Genomic DNA, 25,135 nt, shown 5'->3' on the forward strand with positions numbered 1-25,135 from the left:
GGACTCGTACAATGGTCGCCGCGCGGGAATCCAGGTGAATAGTCACAATATCTCAGTCAAGCTCGCGTTCCCCCACCGCAGGTTGCCGTGCACACGGTGTAGTTGCTCCGGGCTGACCATATTCCGTTCACTGGGAACGGTGAACATTAATATTTTGTTATAACATTTTGTTAGGTGTACAAATAACGGAAAGTCTCAAATGTATATTACAAGATTTAAATATTTAGGGGTTGAACAACAATTGGCATGCAAGGTTTAACATTCACTTTCGTAAAATAGTCTGTGGGTATTTTAATTATCACATTTTACATCTACAAAATACATTACTAAATTCGCCTTGATACGTAGGCGATTTCTATCTGAGTCGAATCGAGTGGAAAGCAATTCGTTTTGAAGAAACCTTTAAAAAAAGATTAATCAGCAAAATTATATACAAAATACACCGTGGCTGGTCAACGAAGAAGGTTTTGGGGAATGTAAAGTGAAATTATTTCGTAAAAATTCAATTTATTCCAACCGGACTTGTATACCTGGACCATTCTCTGTCATGCATGCTTGTGTTGTGCTGCTTGGACCCAGTAGTGAGCAATTGTTGCCATATGGCGGCACTGGATCGTAGACGCATTACCTGTTGCGATCCTGGCTGCCAGCTCCGTTTGTCTTCGAGCAAGCCGAACATAATCCCCAGACGGTGTAGATTCCATTCACTGTTGTTGTATTTTTAAAAGGAAATTTATGTTTTGTAAAAAAGAAAATAAAATCTTAAGCGAAAAGCTAGCAAACGGTTTGTAGTTAAAAAAAGGAAACATCTCTTCCTGACTTAATTTTTTAGCAAATACAAATGGACTGTGTAAAAGTATTTTTTCAGCGATTTATTGCCTAAGATATCACATCATGAAAAACGAATAAGTTAGTAAATCATGTTATTAATAAATACATCATTTGCAATCCATGGCCAATGTGTTTTGCGTAGAAGAATTATCAAAACGTTCATGTACATGTAACGTATTTTAGCTGAATACAACGTTGCAATCCACAGTTTCGTTTTTATTTCCATGCACACAATAATATTCCCTAACGCTATATGTAGTTTCGTCGCTACATGCAACAGAGAATCATGATTTCTACGAGTTCCAGGTTATCAAAGTAGAATTACGGTAAACACCTTTGTTCGTGTTGTTATAACTTATTGCGCATATCAGGTGACAATGATTATGTGTAACTGTCCTGTCTATTTCTAATTTATCATGTGAGGCTATATATAAAATAACGGTGATACTTGCTAAGCCGCTTTTTTATTCGTGCCGAAACTGTTATATAACAAAGTGACAAGGCAGTAGTATATGTCTTCTGTTTACAATACCCCAATTCCGCGATTTTTAAGAAAAATAGACATGTGCTTGTAAAACACTATTTCCCCCCCATAAATTTGACCCTTTACCTTGAAGGATTACCCTGACCTTGACATTTCATCACTCAAAATGTGCAGCCCCATGAGATGCACATGCATGCCAAATATCAAGTTGCTATCTTTAATATTGCAAAATTTTTCGCAAATGTTAAAGTTTGACGCATAAAAACAACAAACCAACAAACAGACAGGCAAAAACAAATTTCCCCCAGTATAGACAGGGGGACATAAAAATATTATAAAATATAATAAAATAAAATGACGCTGCATGTTTGCAAGTCAATATAGATTGTTTTAGTTTGATACATTTTTATGACGTCATGAGCAAGTATGCTTAATATTTGTAAAATACGTGTTTTTTCTGTGTTTGTTTCATTTAATGTTACAACATATTGTTTTGTTGATCTTGTTTGTTTTTACCAAAAATGATGAATTTAAATTTGATTTTAAGTAAGCTGACGTACCTCTACACATTGACGCCAACTATCCTGATATAAACAACTATTTGAGACACCTTTTTATCAAGTCGATATCAACATAGAGGTATGAGACATTTATAAATTAGTTTTCCTCTTGACGTCCGAAAAAACATACCGATCATAATTCCAGAAATGAGAGTTGTTTTTACATGGACTAATCCTCTTAAAGTGTTCAGTTAAGTATATTAATTTATATACTCGGTTTCAAAACATATAAGTATATTGTATAAAGATTGAACGAATAAAATTGTATCTTTATTTTAAAAAATACGAAATTTGAGCATAAGCACAATTTAATTAAGTTACATTTTTATTCAAATTATGTTGTGAAAGCGAATGATTGTTATGGGCGAAGCTGCACATGTGTTAAGGTTTTAAGCAATGCGATTGATTGGATATTTTATTTTCTTGGCGTCAAAAAACAAAACTCTTTGTCATGAAAGCATGAATAGATTTACCTGAACAATCACTAGTACCATAGGTTTTGCTCTCGTGTGCGACTCCCAAACAGTTCAACCCATGGGGAACACCGGTTGGAAAGTGACCAGCGCGCGCGCGTGCGACCTTGTATTCCTCCGCCGCACGTGACCGGACAAGTGCTCCATGTGCTCCAATCCTCGAACACACCGTCCATTAAGTGAAAGGAGAAGGCAAAGAACCGAAGCAGTATTTGGGAAACATATACTTCAACATTTGAATTAGTGTAGCGTTTAAAGCGATGCAAGAAGCCCCTATCCAAATGCCTTAATAAATAAAACTACAATGTAGTGAAAATATTATTTGAATAAAGATATACCAACACTGTCAACGTTAAAATGGACATTTTAGGAGCAATAACTCATGTTGACAGCGACAACGTCAAATGGAGTTCGAAAAATGCAGTCACCTGGACAAGGTCCATTGTCACGTGACCGTGTTTCTGTGACATTTCCTGGGCATTTATTGCCTTTGCCATACGTATGCGAGGTTTATGAAATAGTCATTTAATAACTTTTGTCCGTACAACGGTGTTATCGATAACAGGAATACATATTTGTAAATCACATTATAATGAATGTTGCATTAAAACTTTATTTCTAATATATATATATATATATATATATATATATATATATATATATATATATATATATATATATATATATATATATATGTTTTTTACTTGGGATTGAACTGGCACTGTCTTGTCCTTCTTTGTAAACCACTTGCGCACGAAACAGAACATTTGGAATAAGCTAAGCTGACCACTGGGTTCAAATGCCGTCAACTGAAATAAAATATAAATAATTGTATTATTTTGTGCATGGACACACAAACGAAGCTGCGTGTTGCAATGCTGTGTCCAGGTATAATACAAAGAAATAAAAACAAACAGACGTACAGACGAACCAACGGACAGACCGACAAACGTACGCTGTTTTAATGGTAATAAAAGTTACGTAAGATTTCCTATTTATTGAAAAGGAGATGTATTTATGAGCGTGTCGTGTTTTAAAATATCTTGTTTCTAACACTAGCTGATGGCCACTGGTCAAACTGGACCTCATGGACTGTGTGCACGCTAACATGTGGGGGCGGGCAACAGTATCGAGAGAGGCAGTGTACTTACCCCGACCACACCTTACATGGACAATACTGCCCGGGGCCCAAAAATCAAACGCAGGAGTGCAATTCCCGGAACTGTCCAGGTATGGTTTGCACTTGAATAAAATACATACCGATGCATGGTAAGTTTCTTGATGAAAATACAAAAATCGTGTTGACATGATTTGTATCAATGCATTGTTAAATTTGACCCTTATGTAAATTTCAGTGGACGGCATTTGGACTCAGTGGTCCGCTTATTCCAAATGTTCTGTTTCTTGCGCAAGTGGTTTCCAAACCAGGACAAGACAGTGCCAGTTCGATCCAAGGTATGAATCATATCAATATAGAAATATTTTCGTTTTGCAACATACTTATTTTCATGTTATCGATAATACCATTCGAACCACTGTGAACCAAATGTATTATTTCATTCACCGTCTTTAAGGTATGACAGAGGCAATAGCTGTCCAGGAAATGATACATCTACTCAGTTATGTGACAATGGACCTTGTCCTGGTGATTATATTTTATATCAAACGTTATGATGCTGTTCGCTGCCAAGATACATAATTTAGTATTAATAGGATGCAGTTCATTGCGGTGCTTACTTTAAACTTTTTTCGAACCAAGTGCCCATTAAAGTTCATAATATATTTTTTACTGCACAATAATAAATAAATAATTACTACATGTTTCATGCAAGGTCAACTATGACATTGTTTTAATAGATTTACATCGGATTTATTGTAAAAATCATTTATAGGAAATGTTTTGCCTAAATTTTGATTTATCTTATTTTCTTGTCTTTCACTCAGTTGACGGTGAGTTCGAAAACTGGAGCACGTGGAACGCTTGTCCGGTCACGTGCGGAGGAGGAATACAAGATCGCGTGCGCGTCTGTCACTTCCCACCTAACTTTCCCCATGGTTTGGACTGTTTGGGAATCTCACACGAGAACCAGACATGTGGAAATACAGATTGCCCAGGTGTGGCAATATCGCATTTTAAATTAAATAATGTAGGTGTATTAAGCCGTTTTAAGAAAGTTCCTTTTCGAAAAGACCACCAACCTTCTAAAAACTATCCGTAAACAATTAATTGAATTTAAAGAGATTTTAAACATAGATCATGTGTAAGAATCTAATTGCTTTGTAACCCAGAAAATAACTGTTTGCCAATTTATTTTCAATGTGTACCGTTAAATGTTGATGTATTTTGTTACTAAGTCGATGGAGTATTAACGGAATGGTCACAGTGGGCCGACTGCACCTTAACTTGCGGAGGCGGCTATAGATTTAGGAACAGGACATGCTACTTTCCACCCGACAAACCACACGGCCATGAATGCGTTGGAAACTTAAATTTGTCCATAGCCTGCTCCTCTCAATCATGTCCAGGTATCTTGCACATCTATCGTTATTTTAAATATAATTGTCATGCAACCTATGAACAGATTAGGTATTAATAGTATTGGTGTTTCAATTAAGCTGGTACCATTGAAGTGGGTATACAATTAACATTAAAAAACACACACGGTGAAAAAGCTCAAAAACTATATTTCAATTATTAAATGTTATGCAAAAATACATTATAAGCATATTTGAACTCATGCATCAGTGGACGGTGTTTGGAACGATTGGGCATCATGGGCCACGTGTTCTTTGACCTGCGGAGGAGGGTCACAGAAGAGGACGAGGAAGTGTCATTATGACGGGTAAGATCAGGGGCTAATTAAACGAATATATCGCATTAAATTGGCGCAGATAATGTGTGTTGATTTTCCCTTGTTTTAAGATTTAATCACTGTGGTTCACACTTTTTTGCTGGACAAGGTTAGGCCATATATAAGGTTGACTCTGAAATGTAATGTGCTGAAAGTTACCCTCAATAATCAGATGTATGAAAATAAAGGTCGTAAAAATGTGACAAGGTCGATCGGAATGTGTTCATGGTAAAATTTGACCTTGCAATCCCCGGATAGAAATTGGAGAGATTGCTGGGCCCGGACATAATTGGTATGTGATGAAGACAGTTAGTTAGTTGAATATCTATAATAGTTGACATATACTGGACTTGTAATAAGAATGCAGTGTATGTATGTTTGGTATAAAAGTTAACTTATTAGGGGTATTATATAGAAAGATAATTAGTCCCTACAAGACTTTTTTTCTAATTGTGTAGTGGCATTTCTATCGACCTTGATGCACACTGTTTCTAACACACGTTAATTTGCTAATAATTAAGAAAAACTTTTTTATCTTGATATAGTTTCTGGACGTTCATTCATGTCATGTTCCCATCTTACAGTCACCGTCATGGGACCCCATGCGCCGGACCAGACACGGAGACGAGGGATTGTAGCACCGATCACTGCCCAAGTATGCATATTAATAGACTTTACTTAAGCGATGGTTTGGTTTTATTACTGATAAAGTAAGCAAAAAACAAACATGATTTAAAACATAGGCAAAAACCCCATATGACATCGTTGTTGTATTCATCGTTCTTATTACAATATTCCAACGTTAACATCATGTTAAACCGTATAATAAGGTATTCTACGTCACGAAAATCAAGGTAAATGATCAGTTAACAGTTGAATTACAACCGTTTCCATCAGGTAAAAACCGCATCTTTTACCTGATAAAACATATTGTATGAAATGCTACGGCTCCTTTTTCTTATCAACTATACGGAGCTGTCGTTGATTGCAAAATCTTGGTAGAACAGTCGTCATATGTTATTTTGATTTGATTTTATTTGTTTTTACTCTAAGACATCAATAATGGCAATCTAGACAACTTTTATTCCATTCCGTTAGACTTTAACTTAACATTAGGCTAAGTAGCAATTAAAAGAGCACGTGAATTATATGAGACTTACTACTAAGCCTTCTACCGAGTTAAAGCCAGCGGAACTGGGATAAAAATGATAACAAAGAAACAAAACTAACGCAAAGTGTTTATATTTAGTTGATGGTAATTGGAACACTTGGAACTTATGGACCTCATGTTCGGTTACCTGTAGCAACGGAACAAAGTCTCGTGCTAGAGAATGTTATTTTCTGCCTAATGAGCCCAAGGGCAACAACTGCTCTGGGAGCGCCAACGAGACTTTGGATTGCAATCTTGGGTTATGTCCAGGTATGGAACGTAAAATCAACGGAAACGAAAATGTTGTGTGTAAGAAAATTAATGTATTATAACTATCTGGTTACTTTGAATATTTCCGTTAACTTAAGGTTAGCAATATTTCTAAAGAAATAGCAAAATGCTTAAAAGGGGTTATAAAGTTGAATGATAGTGAAGTCATACATATAATATCACATACCGCTTATAAGTTATACTACATGCACCTTCTACTCTAAATTGTGAACATGTATATGTGTGTGAACTAAATGATTTTATGAAAGGAAAGGAGTTCAATACTGGATATGAGACACGAGGTTGATTTGTTTACAAACAAAATCAAATTAGTAAAATTTATTTTCAGTCGACGGTGTGTGGCACAGCTGGACAACGTGGTCTACATGCACAGTCACCTGTGGAAACGGCACATCATCTCGTGACAGAGTATGTGATTTCCCGGACAATACGCCGCATGGACGTAACTGCACAGGAAGCAACTCCGATGCGCGCTCTTGCAACGCTGAGTTATGTCCAGGTAATATGACGATGTAAATTAACAGTTGATCGGAGATTTTAATCAAAGATCAGTGAATGAATACAGTCGACGTTGAATTGTCGGATGGATACTTGATATAACACATATTGTATCAATGCATTCACGGATTGAAGGACTGAGATGGAAAATGATTGCATAAATTAATGCACATTTGTTGGTATTATTAAAATGGATAGACTGGTTTTGATATGTAATGTAATACTTATACAGAGTAGTGATGCATACTGTACATCGCCATGTTGGAGAGAATGTTTAAAAGTGTTTAACTGTTCATTCAGTCTACAAATATAACCATAAAAATTAATTCAAATGAAATGCTTGTCAACATCAAACATACGCATTATCAACACCGAAAAGAAACTATACTTAGATTGTTCAGAAGAATTACTCTTAATACTGGAAAGAGTTACAGAATGCGCATGGCAATCTGACCCAGACAAATCACAATATCAAACGCCAAGAAAACATAATCATTACTTTAAGATCAACCTGTGCAGTTAAAAAAAAGATCGGGATAAAAAGGACATCAAAACCAAACATTGAGAGAAACACCACCAAGATGCTAAAACTGAAGAAAACCTAAAAAGACGAGAGCAAGAGATCAGATCACTATGAAAGAAGATGAAGAACCTTGAAAGAAAGGGCGTCCGCGAATGCTTTTGCTCAGACATACACAAAACATAGCAGCACATTAGTGCCAAGAGTGCCATAAAAAGAAGAGCGACAAGACAATCGAGACAGGAGACATTAAAACACCATCCGGTATTGAGCCATACCGACAGAGACCGCACTACACGACATTAATACGGCTTACAAACAAATTAGGGAAAATAGCATCCAGGTCTTGACAACATAACGAATGTATTTATCCACCTCCTCAGCGATGCAGCCCTTTAGATGGCATCATCAATGTCAATTTGTCACTGGCCCAGGTACCCCAAGTGCTTGAAGGGGGGGGGGCAATAATGATTCATCACCTGAATAAACAAGTAAAAAAAGCCCGAGTGCCACATCCATAAGCCTGGTTATCTGTTTCTGTATAAACGTAAAACAAATCGCCAAACAGCGAACGCAGAGGCACATTGAGAGCGAGCATTCTAAGGCAAGGACAAGACGGTTTCAGAAGATAGAACAGTACAGAATACCAGACAACACACAATGCCAAGGTAATTGAAGACGCATTTCAAGCCCAGAAGGTGACCCTTGCTGTCTTAAAAGATTGACACAATATGTGGTATCCAAATCGACATGTACCGGTTGACCAATTTGTACCTTCACGACCGGAGAGCCCGTGTGTCGGTAGACGGTTTCTGTGGACAAACACTCCTTTCCTTCTCCAAGGAGTCCCACAATGTGGAGTTTTGTCACCCAACCTGTACTCTTCATCAATGACGTAATTCCAAACCTTATTTAGCAAGTTTAATCAGCCATGTACAAATATTACCTGTGTTTTGCACATAAGAGTATGCAACAACTGCCACATACATAATTCAGCTGCATTTCGGTGAGATCTAGACAGGTACTTCCTACTGGTGTGTAAGCATCAGGAAGTAGTTATACTCGGCTACCCTTTTTGTACCCTGTACCTATAACAACACTCCGTTATAGTATGAAGACGGACACACTTTACTGGCGTCTCATTCCACAAGAGAAACAAGAATTACAAAGATACAGAGCCCATACGAAACCCCAGACGGAAACTTTACATCACGAGGAAGCCAACATTTGGGGAGCAAACCAAACGATCCTCAAGACGATGTAGCAAGGCGAAGTAAGTTATCACTTAGAATACGGCTCCAACACCTAAATCAAAGCGCACGACTCCCATATACAAACTCCACAGCTTCGCTTTGCGAATTACCGACGGTGCAATAAGAACCTCGCTTATAAAAGAGCTGAAACTTACCCTTGGCATATGCAACTATTGAAAAGGCGTGAATGAAGGCCTTGACGAAGATCGCACTGGCCAGCTCCTCAGATAATCATCTGATGCACAGCAAGGTCAATACTATTCGAGATCGGAAGACTGAAAATATCTAGCTTGAACCGAAGGAAGCATCATGGTCAGCATCCAGCCCATGCTCTGACGATATACACCCTTCCCTGAGAAAATATTCAGAAAAAACATCACCAGTTGTACCATAGTTTCCCATCTTAACATTAAAGACGAGAAACTTGAGTCGAGCAAGGAATTTTTGACAACAAAAATGCTTGGAAAAAACTAGGAAGCATGGATGAAGGCTCACACAGATGGGTCAGCAACACTTAAGACAGTGGGAGTTAGAATATACATAAAGTACCCAGAAAGACAAGTATATGCAAAGACAATGCCAACAGGCCATCAAGGCAAAAACAACATAAATAAGGTGGAAGCCCTTATCTATGCTGCAAACACCATAAGCTGCAAAGTAGACATTGAATCACCGATGCTTAGTCAGTCATGAAAGCAGAATTAGCCATCAAACAACCTCGGCTTAAAGTAACACTTGAAACCACAGTGCTGCATAGCGTTCCCCCCCCCCCCCCCCCACACACACACACACGATTGGATACACATTCACCGCGAAATACACTTAAAGTATAACGAAGACGGAATAGTAAAGCTGGAAACGGAAAAAGACCCAGAGGAGACTACGATTTAGATCCTGATTAGAACAGTCACTTACAGCTACCATCACATGTCGTGACCAAAACAACGGATCATGTCCCGACAGTTTACAGGGCACAATACACTAAACAACATCATAAACAATCGAGATTTCACATCGAGTATTTTCCAAACTGCCCCTGTGCAGAAGCAAACTCAACGACAGAGAACATCCTCCAGGAATGAAGTGACCATAAACCCTTGAGGGTGAATGTTTGATGAGTCTGCATGAGCAACTGTACAGGGGCTCTACGGAAAACCACCCGCCTCATCCTTATTCCAAGACTCACACTGAAACGGCGATCCAGGAGATGAGAAGATAATAAGGACAAGATTTCACGATAGTAATTTGGATGACCTTCTGGTTTAAAGTTCCTCTATGCTTCATAGAATTCAATGCTGTAAAAAATGTAAATGTTTATATTTTGTAATTGAGTGCATTATGTTGCTAACCCATATATGTTGCGTTGGAAAATATGTTATATTGGTGTTGGTTATTTTGTTTTTCAAATTTAAATTAAAAGTTCTTACTTCTAAGTTGATGGCAACTATACTGACTGGGGCTCGTGGTCAGTTTGCTCGAAGACATGCGGGGGTGGCAGCCAGGAGCGCAACAGGACTTGTGACTACGACCCAGTGGCGCCACATGGCAACAATTGCTCATTACTGGGTGCAAACAGCCAAATACAAGCATGCTTGACAGAGAATTGTCCAGGTTTAAAACCGTCTGTATGATTATATGAATGTGTAATTGCATAAGTCCAAAGGTATCCCCATTGGTTCCTCTCTAGTTTGTTTTACGTTCGCTAGTATTTTTTTCTAAAAGCATCTTCGTTTATAAGGAATTTATACCGATCAAATTTAATCATATATAAGGAATAGATGCTTATACCAAGATGTGTTCAGCATTTTAACACTATTGTGTTAAATGTGTTTAATAAATATACTATGTTATTATTAATGAACGGTCAGTCTTGTATTCACAGTGTTGCTCAACTAGTGCATGCAATGCAATAAGCTATATTTTGTACCCTGTGCAATGTTACCATATTTTCTACTCCTTACACATTGATTATCAGAGCACGTGTAATGTTCTCCGTTCAAGTAAACGGAATCTGGTCGTCCTGGAGCAACTTCACCGCATGCACGGTGACCTGCGGCGGAGGAACTCAAGCACGGCTGAGGAAGTGCGAATATACACCGGGATACCCGCAAGGAGACACGTGTGCGGGTTTCAATAATGAAACACAGCAGTGCAACACTGATCTATGTTCAGGTAGATTTATATTGCCATTATGTTAAGAAATGAAACATTTGGTACATTGAAAAAACAAACAAATCAAGGCTTTTAATATCGCGATGGTATCGAGGTTTGGCAGTCCAGCATCTTACTACATGTCAGACATTTCCCTAGGACCTTTTATGTGTTGGGAAACCGATGCGTTAGAATTTCCAAATCACATGTATCCTTGTATTCAATTCTCAAATAGTATTTGTTATTTCTTTTTATAGTTAATAGCTCTGCATCAATGTATATATACACAAATGTACCTATTTATTTATCAGTTTATGAATGTAACTTTTAAATGTTGAATCAGATGACTTTATATGTTACAATGTATTGATCTCTGTAATTTAAACCTCTCCTCAGTTGATGGCAAGCTGTCTGCCTGGGGTAGCTGGGACGCATGTTCAAAGAGCTGTGCGAATGGAACTCAAAGCCGACACCGTACATGCGATTACTCGCCTCCCACCGCGCCTCATGGCAAAGCGTGCAGTGGTTCCTTAGATGAAACCATAAGATGCCATACAGAAAAATGTCCAAGTAGGTTGGCATTATGAATGTAAAGAATTCAATTTTAAAATTTAAATATCAAATAAACGACGGACAGTGAAAAAGGCAATAACACTTGATTGTAAATTCTAAATTCTAAATTTGATTGTAAAACCTAATATATGACATAGTAAACAAGACGGCCAATATAATTTATGTACAATCAGGCGTGGTCTGTTTTGAATTAAGGGGCGTAATTTGAACAATATTTGTAAAAAACCACAATATGATGTCATATAGAAAAAACTAAAATGTATGATTAATGGATGTATGCTGAAACTTGTGTTTATATTATTTTTATAATTAAATATAAAAAACGTTTCTCTCACACGGCATGGCACGGCAAATTCTGACCCCAGGAACACGATTTGAACCAAATACATAGAAGGCCATGATATTAAAGTGGCCTTTTCACAGATTTTGGCATATTTTGAAGTTTGTCATTAAATGCTTTATATTGATAAATGTAAACATTGGATCTAAAAAGCTCCAGTAAAAAATCAAGAATAAAATTAAAAAAAGGAAAAAAAAAGTAGCCGGTACCAGGGCTCGAAACAGTGACCCCCGGAGTCCTGGAGTATGTCTGAAGTAAAAACGGATTAGCCCTCGCGGCTATTCCGCCGGGTATACACAGGTTAAGTATTTTATACCTTATATTAGCAATCTTCGTAACAGAACTCTCCAAATGATTCAATCGTTTCGCGTTGTAACGCTTTATAATTTTTAGGTTTTCAAATCGTCAAAAGATACATATAATGGCTATGTTGGACTATAGTAAATGTTCAGTAATACTGTTTCCTCACAAATATCATAACTAAAACGAAAATTTGCGAATCTGAAACAACTTTTTTTCAATTTTGTCAATTTACCACACCGTGAAAAGATCCCTTTAAATGCCAAATATTACAATTCTTGGGGCGTATGCAGTGTTAACCTCAGGGGGATGATAGGTAAAAACGTTGTACATTACCCCTTTTTGATGGTACATACCTTCTACCAAACCTCTGTGACTTGTGGTTTCTAAGAAGTTATTTTTATGTAAGTCTATAAAAATCGTGTGATCACTATATCATTGCCAGTTTTGATCACATGGGGCATGATTTCAACAAACTGTAGATGGCATCGATAAGATGCTACACACCGTATATTGAGGACCATTGTTGTTTAAGGGAGATGTTTAAAGGTGTTCACAAAATAAGTCTATATTGACATATAACCATTTGGACGGAACCAGGTTAGATACGCTACAATAAATCTGTTTTATAAACCAGCAACAAATGGCATGCGGGGCAGTGTTTTAACGTTATGAACATATGGAGATAAATATAAACACTTATTATACAGGGCATCTATGGAACGCCTCGTCTGTCTCCTGTTGGTTATTTATATTTCGGAGGTTTCATTGAAATGATGTGGGTTTAAATCTTATGCTATGTGTTTATAATAGTATGCCTTGTGCTTGTCATAGTATGCTGTGTGTTTGTGATGGTATGATGTGTGTTTGTGATGATATGCTGTGTGTTTGTGAAGATATGCTGTGTGTTTGCCATAGTTGGAAGTGTGTTTGGCATGGTATGTTGTGTGTTTGTCATGGCATGCTGTGTGTTTGACATAGTATGCTGTGTATTTGTGATGGTGTGCTCTGAGTTTCATTCAAATGATGTGGGTTTAAATCATATGATATGTGTTTATAATAGTATGATCTGTGCTTGCCATAGTATGATGTGTGTATGTGACGGTAAGCTGTGTGTTTGTCAACGTATGCTGTGCTTTGTCATGGTATGCTAGGTGTTTGTCATGGTATGCGTTTGTTTGTCATGGAATGCTGTGTTTTCGTCATGGTATGTTGTGTGTTTGTCATAATATGATTTGTGTTTAACTGTTTATCAAAGTATGCTGTGTGTTTATTGTACTATCCTGCGGGTTTATCTAACACGATGTCCTTTTCATTCGCAATGATGTAAGTTGGCGTTATTTTCATTCGGAACACTCGGTTCTTTTCCAAGAACTAATGGTTACTTCATACGTATGTCCGTCGGTCCGTACGTCCGCATTTCCGTATGTCCGTGCGTCTGTCTCTTTGTCTGTGTTGCTTTCTGTGTTTTTGTCGTTCTGTTTAGCTGTTTGTGTGTCTGTTGTCCGTCTGTCTGTTGTCTGTCTGTCGGTGTGTCTGTCTTTCTTCCGTTCCTTCGTCCGTCCGTTTGTCCGTCCGTCCGTTTGTCCTTATTTCTGAATGTCCGTCTGTCCGCGAGTCTCGTCTGTTTGCTGTCTGTCTGTTTTTCTGTATGTCTATATCTGTCTGTCCGTCCGTATGCCCCTATGCCCATTAGTTCATGTGTCCGTCCGTGTGTCCTTATTTCCGCCTGTCCGTGCATCTGTCTTTCCGACTGCATGTCCGTCCGTTTCTCCCTGCTTCCGTATATCCGTCTGTCTTTCTTACCGTCTGTCCTTTCTGACATACGGACGGACAGACGGACGGGCATACGCACTTACATACGGAAATAAGGACCCACGGACTGAACGAGGGACGGGCTGACGGACATACACACAGACAGATAGGCAGGCAGGAAGGCAGGCAGGGATACAGGCAGATAGACGGACAGACGACAGACAGACAGATAGATAGATAGATGGATGGATGGATGGATGGATGGATGGATGGATGGATGGATGGATGGATGGATGGATGGATGGATGGATGGATGGATGGATGGATGGATGGATGGATGGATGGATGGATGGATGGATGGATGGATGGATGGATGGATGGATGGATGGATGGATGGATGGATGGATGGATGGATGGATGGATGGATGGATGGATGGATGGATGGATGGATGGATGGATGGATGGATGGATGGATGGATGGATGGATGGATGGATGGATGGATGGATGGATGGATGGATGGATGGATGGATGGATGGATGGATGGATGGATGGATGGATGGATGGATGGATGGATGGATGGATGGATGGATGGATGGATGGATGGATGGATGGATGATGGATGGATGGATGATGATAGATAGATAGATAGATAGATAGATAGATAGATAGATAGATAGATAGATAGATAGATAGATAGATAGATAGATAGATAGATAGATAGATAGATAGATAGACAGACAGACAGACAGACAGACAGACAGACAGACAGACAGACAGACAGACAGACAGACAGACAGACAGACAGATAGATAGATAGATAGATAGACAGACAGCAAGACAGATAGACAGACAGACGCACGGACGGACGGAAATACGGACCGACGGACATACGTATGACATATCCATTAGATATTTGACAAGAGCCGAGTGTTCCGAATGAAAATAACGCCAACCTACAGCATAGTAAATGAAAAGGACATCATGTTAGATAAACCCGCATGATAGTACAACAAACACACAGCATACCATGATAAACACACAGCATACCATGACAAACACACATCATACCATGACGAAAACACAGCATACCATGACAAACACACAGCATACCATTACAAACACCTATCATACCATGACAAAACGCAGCATACCATCACATACACACACGATACTATGGAAAGCACACAGCATACTATTATAAGCACATATCATTTGATTTAAACTCACATCATTTCAATGAAACTCACAGCATACCATCACAAACTCACAACGTACCATAACAAACACATAGCATGCCATGAAAAACATACAACACACCATGACAGACACATAGCAGACTATGACAAACACACAACATAGCATGACAACCACACAGCATATCATCACAAACACACAGCATACCATCACAAAAACACAGCATACTATGGCAAGCACACAGCATACTATTATAAACACATATCATATGATTTAAACCCACATCATTTCAATGAAACCTCCAATATATTCATAGTTAACAAGAGACAGACGAGGCGTTCCATTGGCATCGAGTGCATACTAATTATCCAAACTAATTATCCAAACTAATTATCCAAACTTAAAAACAAGTTATATACATGTGTTTGTTTAACGGAAATCATAACGGCTTATAAAAAGGTACTTATATATATTATGTCATTCATTTAATTCATATACATTTCAACTCAAATTGTCTCATAGTTTCTTTTACAATTACATTTTTATAAGGCGTATGTATAGTAAATGGGTATTTACAAATTAGTTATGTTACTGAACATATGTTTTACTTTTAAAAACGTGTTTTCAAAACGAAAACTGGCTTAAAGACTCTAATTGTATGCTTGAACATTAGTTGCTGGTCACTGGTCGCACTGGACAAACTTCACTGCGTGCAGTGTGACCTGTGCTGGCGGCACGCATACAAGGAATCGAACCTGCATATTCGATGATCCGGACGCACCCCATCTTTCGGAGTGCTTCGGAAACACCATGGATACACAAAACTGCAACACACAGCCGTGCCCAGGTCAGACAATGAACGAAATGGACTAGATATTATTTACGCCGTCAAGTGACTTATCACTAAGAGAAAAAGAGTAAAAAAAAACACGGATTACAAACAAAGTTGCTGCAAAACAAATTTTAATTCGTCGAGCTAACGTCTGTTTAACTTGTTGCATTTAAGTTTCATTCTGAGACGTTGAATATGTTTTAACCGAAAAAAATCTATTGTAAAACAGTCAGATATCAGGAACGAAAATGGATGAAACTTGGCAGAGCGTATATAGTTATCTTTGTTTGATGATATAAAGTTTATTTATATAGTAAGGCAGTTTTAAATGCTATGAAATCATTAATGCCATGTTATAACTGGGTCCAAACATCGGGGCAAAATTTGTCTAGGTACCGAATACCAGGGACGAAGTTAAGTTTTGTTCTATTCAAACATTTACTTAACATAACGTAAGTAAATAATCGAAATCCGTCGTAACGAAGCACTATCAAAAGCGTATATATGAATGCGTAAGCGTTCATTTTTAAGTAACATTTATAAACAGACTTGAAACAATGCAAAAAATATAATTTTTGTCTTTACATTGTATAGCTTAATTGTTTAAAAAAATATACGTATAATTGCGAACGACACACACGTATTAATGGCCTATGGTTCCCAAATGGTAATGTCTGGTAGGATTATAGTGGTGAAATAAAAGTAAAAGTATGTGATAAAGATTGTGTTAAATCACAGTGTTTTGTCAATTATTCAGATTACCATTCAGATATGAAATTCTTGCATCTGCATACCTCATATTCATTTCAAAAAGTAGGTTATGACCTTAATATAATTCCCCCTTCACCAAAATAGTGTTGTTGTGTGTAAGAATATTTGTACATTATATTCAAAATAAACTTGAAATAAATATGTATATTGTGTAATTAAAGTGGACGGTGTTTGGGGTATCTGGGGCTCGTGGCACACGTGTACGGTCACCTGCGGGGGTGGACAGAAGGTGAGGGACCGAACGTGTGACTTTCCGCAAGGAGTAGACCATGGGAGGAACTGTACCGGACCGGAACATGAAATTGATCAATGCTCCAGCGATCTTTGTCCAGGTAGTGAAAAACGCCTGTAAACGTCTACATTAACTGTTATTAATAAATGGGTGTTTGAAATGTCGAGGGAAACACTTTCTCTGTTAATGAAAAGGGTGTTCGATAATGATATAATACTCTTTGTTTATTATGCTGTTTTCTCGTAAATAGTTCTTAACTTGATTTTATGTAGCTATTTATAGACAGACAGATTTGCACTGGCGGTCAAATGGTATACAGCGTTCTTTTCTTTTGCTCCAGTTGACGGAAAATTTACACCATGGAGTGCATGGACACAGTGCACCTACAGCTGTGGAAATGGTGATCAGACGAGAATACGGAAGTGTGAGTTCAATGGAGGACCGCCCGGAACAAACTGCACTGGAAGCTACAGTGAAACACAGTCTTGCAGTCCGAACTCATGCCCTGGTTTGTATAAATATTTGTTATTCTAGTTTAAAATATAAAGAGAATAACATAAAACTGTCTGATAGTGTTCTAATATTGACTGCTTAAACAAATTTCCATTGAATTGATAAAACATGTATACGGCAGCATTATATCAGGTAAATATCAATGCAGAGGTATGATAAAATATTTAAATTAAAGTCACATTGCAATTAATATCATTATCATACAGTTTTCAAATTATTTATTTACATTCGCTGTCTGTGTAAAAGGTAGTTGGAATATCTGAATGCACATTATTGCATAAACTCTATCTATAATGCTCTCTGACGGGGTGCAGAAACTTGGCAAAAGGAGGGCTTGAACGGGAGAAATCGTGTATTAACAAGGCGATTCACGTGCCGTTCAAGCCCTGTTATGTGTTTTTCATATCCATAATCTGGCCCACGCGCAGTTACTTCCCTTCTCCAGTTCCTCATGCATGCAGGGATAATGGCAATGAGTATTTCAATCCACTTTTCAAATTATACCATCTGCACTCTCTTGACAATAGCTTTATTTTATTGGCAACGTCAATGAAGTTAAGGTTATTTACTCAACACTCTTAAAAGACTATGCTGTAAATGCAATTGTTTATGTACCTTTAACGCTCCTGCTGTAAGTTCCAAAATAATTCCTCATTTCTTACTTTGCGCGGCTGCATTTCAACTTTGCATTAATCCACTGTTTAATCTCATTTTAAATCGAAAACTGCCTATCCGAAGGTAAAGCCTCGTCATTTCGGATGATGACCGAGTGAGGCATATGTAAAACACAATCTTGAACTGTATTGAAATAATCGAATTATTTTGTCGATGTCGAATGAACAAGACATATTGTTTTCAATGTTATTTTAATTTATTTTGGTATGTGTGATTTGTTTATGCAATAATAGCAAAAATACATATTTTCTCGGACATGATCATCTGCGGGCGCTCTCAAAATCCATTTCTGCCCTCGTGGTGCGCACTCGGGCAGGAACGGATTTTCCGAGCGCCCGCAGATGATCATGCCCTCGAAAACGTGTATTATCCCTATATTAAATCTAATTTAAAACTCAATTGTATGTTATTATATATACGTGAGTAATATCGTTTGATCGAAACATAGTGAATGGCGACTGGTCGCCATGGAGCGGCTGGGTGACGTGTTCCGTTTCCTGTGGAGGTGGAACAACGTCACGTAACCGAACGTGTACTTATGAGATGGGAAAACCACGTGGCGATAACTGTACCGGTCCGACTAACGATTCAAAGTCCTGTGGAACAGATCCCTGTCCTGGTATATCTATGTATTATTATTATTAATTCTTATTATATTTCTGTTATAACATAAACCTATCAATGTTTTATGTTCTGATATTTGAACTATATTCGGGCATTAAAAATAATCACTTTGCGGATTGAATTTAGCAACAAAGTATTAACTTTATATTAAAAATGATAATAAACCTCAATATGTGAATTTTATGGTGTGTCTTTTCAGCTTTTGAAACTTAGTGCGTTGACATTTGCCTGAATTATACCTTTGACTACAATTGTAATCTCACCAAATATATTATGCTACCTTAGTTGACGGCACATGGGGTCAGTGGTCACATTTCACGCCATGTGTCGAAACGTGTGGAAATGGAACCAAGACGAGGTTAGCTATTAACGTTTAGTGCATAGATATCAAGTGATAGTTCTCAGCATTCAGGGTAGTCATATTATCTCACTTGGAAATCGTCTGTTTATAGATCTGGTTGCCTTTACAGTAGTTGACGTCTTTGTTGGATTGTTCGTGCTTGTTGATATTTTCTTTGTTGAAAATATAAAACGTTAATCTTGCGACAATGCAATTGTGTAATTATTTGCTTCCTGATTTCTTTGGTTTAGAAATAGGACATGTGAATACACCGCTGGGCATCCGCATGGCATCGCATGTCCAGGAACTGACAAAGATGTGCAGTACTGTAACACTGAGCCATGCCCAGGTTAGTCGCTTGGGTTGTTTTGCAGACAGTATAATAATTAATAATAATAATTATAATAATAATAATAATAATAATAATAATAACATTAATGACAATAGGTAATAATAATATATAATATAATATAATATAATAATAATAATAATAATAATAATAATAATAATAATAATAATAATAATAATAACAATAAAAACATTAATGATAATAGGTACATTAAAAAATAATGATAATATCACTAACACTGCCTTTTGGCTTCCACGGGCATAAATCCGGCGCTGATGTGTGACTGATGAGGCACAAGAACAATGTATTAATAAGCATGATACCAAAAGTACTGACGTAAGAACGTTAGCATGATATATCTTAACAAACACAATGCGTGTATACAGAGATTACTAGGCTAGTGTTGAATACAGAGTAGTTTACGCAATAAGGCCTCGAAAACCTGTTTTCATAAGGAACCTTTTAATTATTTGTGTTCGACACTTGGTTTTCTTTTTTGCCCATCGTTTACCCCCCGTCTTCCTTCATTGCGAAAGTGAATAAAAGGAAATCGCTGAAAACCACACTTGGTGTACACACAATTTTGTTGAATCTATCATGTTCATGAAGTACTAGCCATTAACCTAATATTAATTTGTTCGGGCCCTTCTTACACAGAAATTGTTGTAACAATGTATCTACGAAATCATTATGAACGAGAAATGTTGGGTAAATTTTGTTTGAATTTCTACGAAAGCATTAGAAAGGAAGAGAGACAGTTCTTAATAAAAAAGATTACATTCTCAAACAATATGAGTGCTACAAAAACGGTTTCAATTTTCACTTAAAGTGGATGGTGTATGGCTGCTGTGGACTGATTGGACAGCTTGTAACGCCACCTGTGGTGGAGGCAGCAGAAACCGTACCCGGGAGTGCAAGTTCCCAACTCATCAACATGGAAACTACTGTGTTGGAAACGCAACAGAGACTGAGACATGTAGCCCCAACCTATGTCCAGGTTTCAAAATTATTGTTCATCAACACGTAATGTATATTAAAAAGTGTTTTTTTCTTTTTTATAAACATGGTGGATGGACTGGTCTTTTAAAACTGTTTTAAATTAGTTACATACGCATAGTGTAGCTCAAAGATGTTGCCGTGAAGATTATGTCAATGAACATATGTTATTTGAAAACTAATTAGTCCTAATCCGTTTGTGACCCAATCCGGTATGTATTTCACCTGTTTGTATATAGTGTTTATGATCCTTGAAAATTATAATAATAATACGCTTTTCTGTAAAGTCAACGGTCACTGGAGTGCGTGGGGTTCATGGACAGTATGTTCTGTGAGCTGTGATATCGGACAACACACCAGGAACAGAACTTGTGAGTACGACAAAGTGGCGCCACATGGGGCAAGATGTCCTGGACAAGACCACGAGACGGCGTTCTGCTTCATATCTTACTGTCCACGTAAGGAGAAATGCATTATTTATGTATTTATTTTATTGTTAAATGCATGCTTTGCGGCCTTTGAACCCACCATTGCAATGAAAACACATCATAACGAGAAATAAGCTCAGACACGGCAATTAAGAGGAGTGCCGTCCTTTCCGTTTGACACTTTTTACTGCTTGCGGGTTTGAATAGAGCAAACATGACTGCACACATGAACGACAAATACACGAGCCTACACAGTTAAACCTTGTTTCTTTTCGTGAATGTATATGCTAGGCAGAAATCGACAATACGCTTACTGTATTAGAAATATTTAAAAATACATACTTCTTGAACCCCCCTCTTTTTGTTACATTTTGCTGTCATTTCGGTGTGCGGTCGTGTTGGCATCCCTCAAACGCGCCGATACATCGTAACAATATGGCAGTTTTAAGCCTCCACAGCTGACTACTATTTTGTAGGTGATGGAGTATGGACTGGTTGGTCTCAATGGAGCACATGCTCTGCAACATGCGGTGATGGCATAGAAACTCGAGGGAGGAAGTGTGTTAATCCTGTTCCTTCAGCACCACTTGGCAAGGATTGCGAAGGATCAGTCAACGAAACACAGGCTTGCACCAATATTACGGACTGTCCAGGTGATGCTTGGATATATTGTACAGCCCTATATTATTTACCGTAGCGGGTGCGGCTAACATAGTTTGTCCTTTGCTTGATTTAACACAATAGACCACAAACCAGACTCTTTGTGCACAAAGGATTAGCTCGATAGGGGTTAGAGCTTCAATTCTGGCAATTCCTATCAAATGCGTTATGAAACGTATTGTTACACTTTTAGTTCTGAGCTTTATTTTGATTGTGATTTACTTATCAAATAAGACCACAAAAGGTGTGAACACAAACGAACCCCGGCGTCGGAAAGCTTCATAATACGTGTAAAGAGTGTTTATTATGAGAATAGCAATTGCAAATGGTCGGGTAACCTACTGTGGTCATAATTTGATACCCACGAGTTTCAAGGTCCATTTATGGAGTATCTGCTAAATTTTAAGTCAATAATGTTTTTTTTATGTATAATGATATTGAACAAACAAAACAATGTTTTTGACATATAAAATATCCATACTTAAAGTCATAATATTTCTCATTTACAGTCAGTAATTTCATATATCTTTCCTGCAAGTTAAACTTCGTTGCTTGGAACTGCTAGACTTAATGATCATTTAAATAATATAGAAATATCATCTTTTCTTAGTTTAACACTCTTCCTGTAAACATTTGCCGCATTAGAATTCAAGTACCCAAGATCAACGTTCGCCTTATTGCTTTTGTAATAAACAAACTCCATTATTTTAGTTGATGGCTACTGGAGTGAATGGGCATCCTGGAGCACGTGCAGCGTTACCTGTGGCCATGGCGACCGCTCTAGAAACCGCACGTGCCTGTTCGAGCAGGGTAAGCCCCGAGGTCACGATTGTGTGGGACAGGGCTTGCAGACAGGCAGTTGTACAGAGAGCGTTTGTCCAGGTATTGTCAGTAACCTGTATATAATTGTGAATGCATCAAAGAAATATTTGTTTATGTTCTGGTATGCTTTATAGAATAAATTGGAACATTTGGTGACGATTCAACATAACGATAATTTTTTACTTCCATTTTAACCGAAAAGTTAAATTTAACTACGCATAGTGTTCGTCGGTGTCGGCTCAATGCCTTGGTTTGCGTGAACAAATTCCATATATTAAATAGTTGAGGCATTGGTTGAGACTTAATACATGTTCAAATAATTTTGACCTCCGATTTGGCAAAACATAAATAATGGGGCGCACAGAAAACTCAGGTACAAATGTTTCCGAATGATACGTAAAAATAAATAAATCTGCTGAAGATTGAATTTAAATGTACACGTGTATGTTTGTTCACTGACATAAACCCATAGCTCTGACCTGCGTTTTAGCATATAAAATATCCATACTTAAAGTCATAATATTTCTCATTTACAGTCAGTAATTTCATATATCTTTTCCTGCAAGTTAAACTTCGTTGCTTGGAACTGCTAGACTTAATGATCATTTAAATAATATAGAAATATCATCTTTTCTTAGTTTAACACGCTTCCTGTAAACATTTGCCGCATAAGAATTCAAGTACCCAAGATCAACGTTCGCCTTATTGCTTTTGTAATAAACAAACTCCATTATTTTAGTTGATGGCTACTGGAGTGAATGGGCATCCTGGAGCACGTGCAGCGTTACCTGTGGCCATGGCGACCGCTCTAGATACCGCACGTGCCTGTTCGAGCAGGGCAAGCCCCATGGTCGGGATTGTGTGGGACAGGGCTTGCAGACAGGCAGTTGTACAGAGAGCGATTGTCCAGGTATTGTCAGTAACCTGTATATAATTGTGAATGCATCAAAGAAATATTTGTTTATGCTCTGGTATGCTTTATAGAATAAATTGGAACATTTGGTGACGATTCAACATAACGATAATTTTTTACTTCCATTTTAACCGAAAAGTTAAATTTAACTTCGCATAGTGTTCGTCGGTGTCGGCTCAATGCCTTGGTTTGCGTGAACAAATTCCATATATTAAATAGTTGAGGCATTGGTTGAGACTTAATACATGTTCACATAATTTGACCTCCGATTTGGCAAAACATAAATAATGGGGCGCACAGAAAACTCAGGTACAAATGTTTCCGAATGATACGTAAAATCTGTTGGAAAAAGGTCAACTTTGTTTACCGTACCATTTCTCCATAATTTTCTACTTTCGTTTTTTACCGGAAGTTCACCGGAAGTGTTTAAATATTGACACAGCGTTGCCGTCGTTAATTCGAAGCTGATGTTGTTGATTACTTTTTATTGTTTAAATTGAATGACAAAAACTGTTTTTAAACTATTATATCGTACATCAACAATAGAACGAGAAACATAATATTACATGACGACAAAATAATTACATGACAAAACAGTTAGATCTACATATAATTAAAGCTGAACTTAAACGAATTACTTAGTATGTATATAGCCACTTCACACTTTGAACCTGTTTAACAGACTAAACAGTCAGTCTTTTAAAGTTGCCACGTTTAAAAGACACTTGGATCGGCGACTTCTTATCGGATGATGTCGTGAAATACTTCCAAGCAGCGGAAGGCGTAGGTGGCATTTTGCTTGGACAGATATTTACTTCATGCGTGTAGCAATTATAATATTTTCAATTAAATGAGGGTGAAATACCAAAAACATTTCTTTAAGTATAATACCTGATTGAATATTTAGTAATTAATTAATGTTTGGACCATACGATATGCAAATACTCATTAGAGGTTGAGTGAATTATTTTCTAAAAGCTTTTTTGATTGGACAACGTGATTATAAACATACGATCTGTTTTGTTTTTCACACCAAGTCGGCTCTTTCTTTACTCATTTAATCTTTGATCATTTTAAATGTAATTCGAGTTATTAGATCAAGACGGGTCGGTGTTTTAATTGCCATACGGTCTTATTTGTTTTTACACAAAGTGGCTTTTCCTTCACCCATTTAATCTTTGATAATCTTAAATGTAATTCGAGTCATTGGATCAAGTGCAGGTCGGTGTTTTGATTGCCGACGCGATTTGCACCTATCATAATTTTGACACAAAGTGTCTGGCTTTGTTAGCGGGATTTATGACCGGTATACTGTCATCACCATAGAGACGCATTAACGCGCCTACCGGAATAAACATTATGACACGAGGAACAACTTTTTTGACAATGTTTGAAGCAAATTTTACGAATACAAAGTCTTTGAAATTACTCGTTTTTTTTTCTTCCGAATATTCGATTCGGAAAACAGTATCCGAATATTCGGTCCGGGACCGAATATTCGGATATTCGGATATTCGTTGACATCCCTAGTAAAAACTAATAAATCTGCTGAAGATTGAATTTAAATGTACACGTGTATGTTTGTTAACTGACCAAAACCCATAGCTTTGACCTGCGTTTTAGCACCACCATGCACTTTTGTGTTAATAAATGTGATGTTAATTAAGATTTTCGTATGAGAAAAAAAGCAAGGTTATTGTTTGTGAGCCTCAATTAAAGAAGACCATCTATTCAATGACATTGTGTAAGATTAC

General features: G+C 37.5%; 1 protein-coding gene across 16 annotated transcripts in view; it reads left to right on the top strand.

Annotated features, from left to right (window-relative positions):
• The window catches only part of LOC127881376 (SCO-spondin-like), a 195,490-nt gene that overhangs the window by 119,706 nt on the left and 50,649 nt on the right, over positions 1-25,135 (top strand). For 13 of the 16 annotated variants that reach the window (XM_052429197.1, XM_052429187.1, XM_052429176.1 and 10 more), the window contains 23 exons: positions 3,408-3,578; positions 3,704-3,803; positions 3,923-3,993; positions 4,293-4,463; positions 4,704-4,874; positions 5,095-5,191; positions 5,785-5,855; positions 6,450-6,620; positions 6,970-7,140; positions 10,347-10,523; positions 10,914-11,084; positions 11,460-11,633; positions 15,900-16,073; positions 16,991-17,161; positions 17,402-17,569; positions 18,698-18,868; positions 19,159-19,231; positions 19,465-19,562; positions 20,392-20,559; positions 20,846-21,016; positions 21,463-21,639; positions 22,358-22,528; positions 23,208-23,378. In XM_052429197.1, coding sequence (XP_052285157.1) covers positions 3,408-3,578; positions 3,704-3,803; positions 3,923-3,993; positions 4,293-4,463; positions 4,704-4,874; positions 5,095-5,191; positions 5,785-5,855; positions 6,450-6,620; positions 6,970-7,140; positions 10,347-10,523; positions 10,914-11,084; positions 11,460-11,633; positions 15,900-16,073; positions 16,991-17,161; positions 17,402-17,569; positions 18,698-18,868; positions 19,159-19,231; positions 19,465-19,562; positions 20,392-20,559; positions 20,846-21,016; positions 21,463-21,639; positions 22,358-22,528; positions 23,208-23,378 — 3,429 coding nt within the window. The remainder of the gene's footprint in view (positions 1-3,407; positions 3,579-3,703; positions 3,804-3,922; positions 3,994-4,292; positions 4,464-4,703; positions 4,875-5,094; positions 5,192-5,784; positions 5,856-6,449; positions 6,621-6,969; positions 7,141-10,346; positions 10,524-10,913; positions 11,085-11,459; positions 11,634-15,899; positions 16,074-16,990; positions 17,162-17,401; positions 17,570-18,697; positions 18,869-19,158; positions 19,232-19,464; positions 19,563-20,391; positions 20,560-20,845; positions 21,017-21,462; positions 21,640-22,357; positions 22,529-23,207; positions 23,379-25,135) is intronic. The other 3 variants (XM_052429276.1, XM_052429257.1, XM_052429267.1) reach the window with 2 other exon arrangements.

This window comes from Dreissena polymorpha, chromosome 1 (genome assembly GCF_020536995.1).
Source record: "Dreissena polymorpha isolate Duluth1 chromosome 1, UMN_Dpol_1.0, whole genome shotgun sequence".
Lineage (NCBI taxonomy): Eukaryota > Metazoa > Mollusca > Bivalvia > Myida > Dreissenidae > Dreissena > Dreissena polymorpha.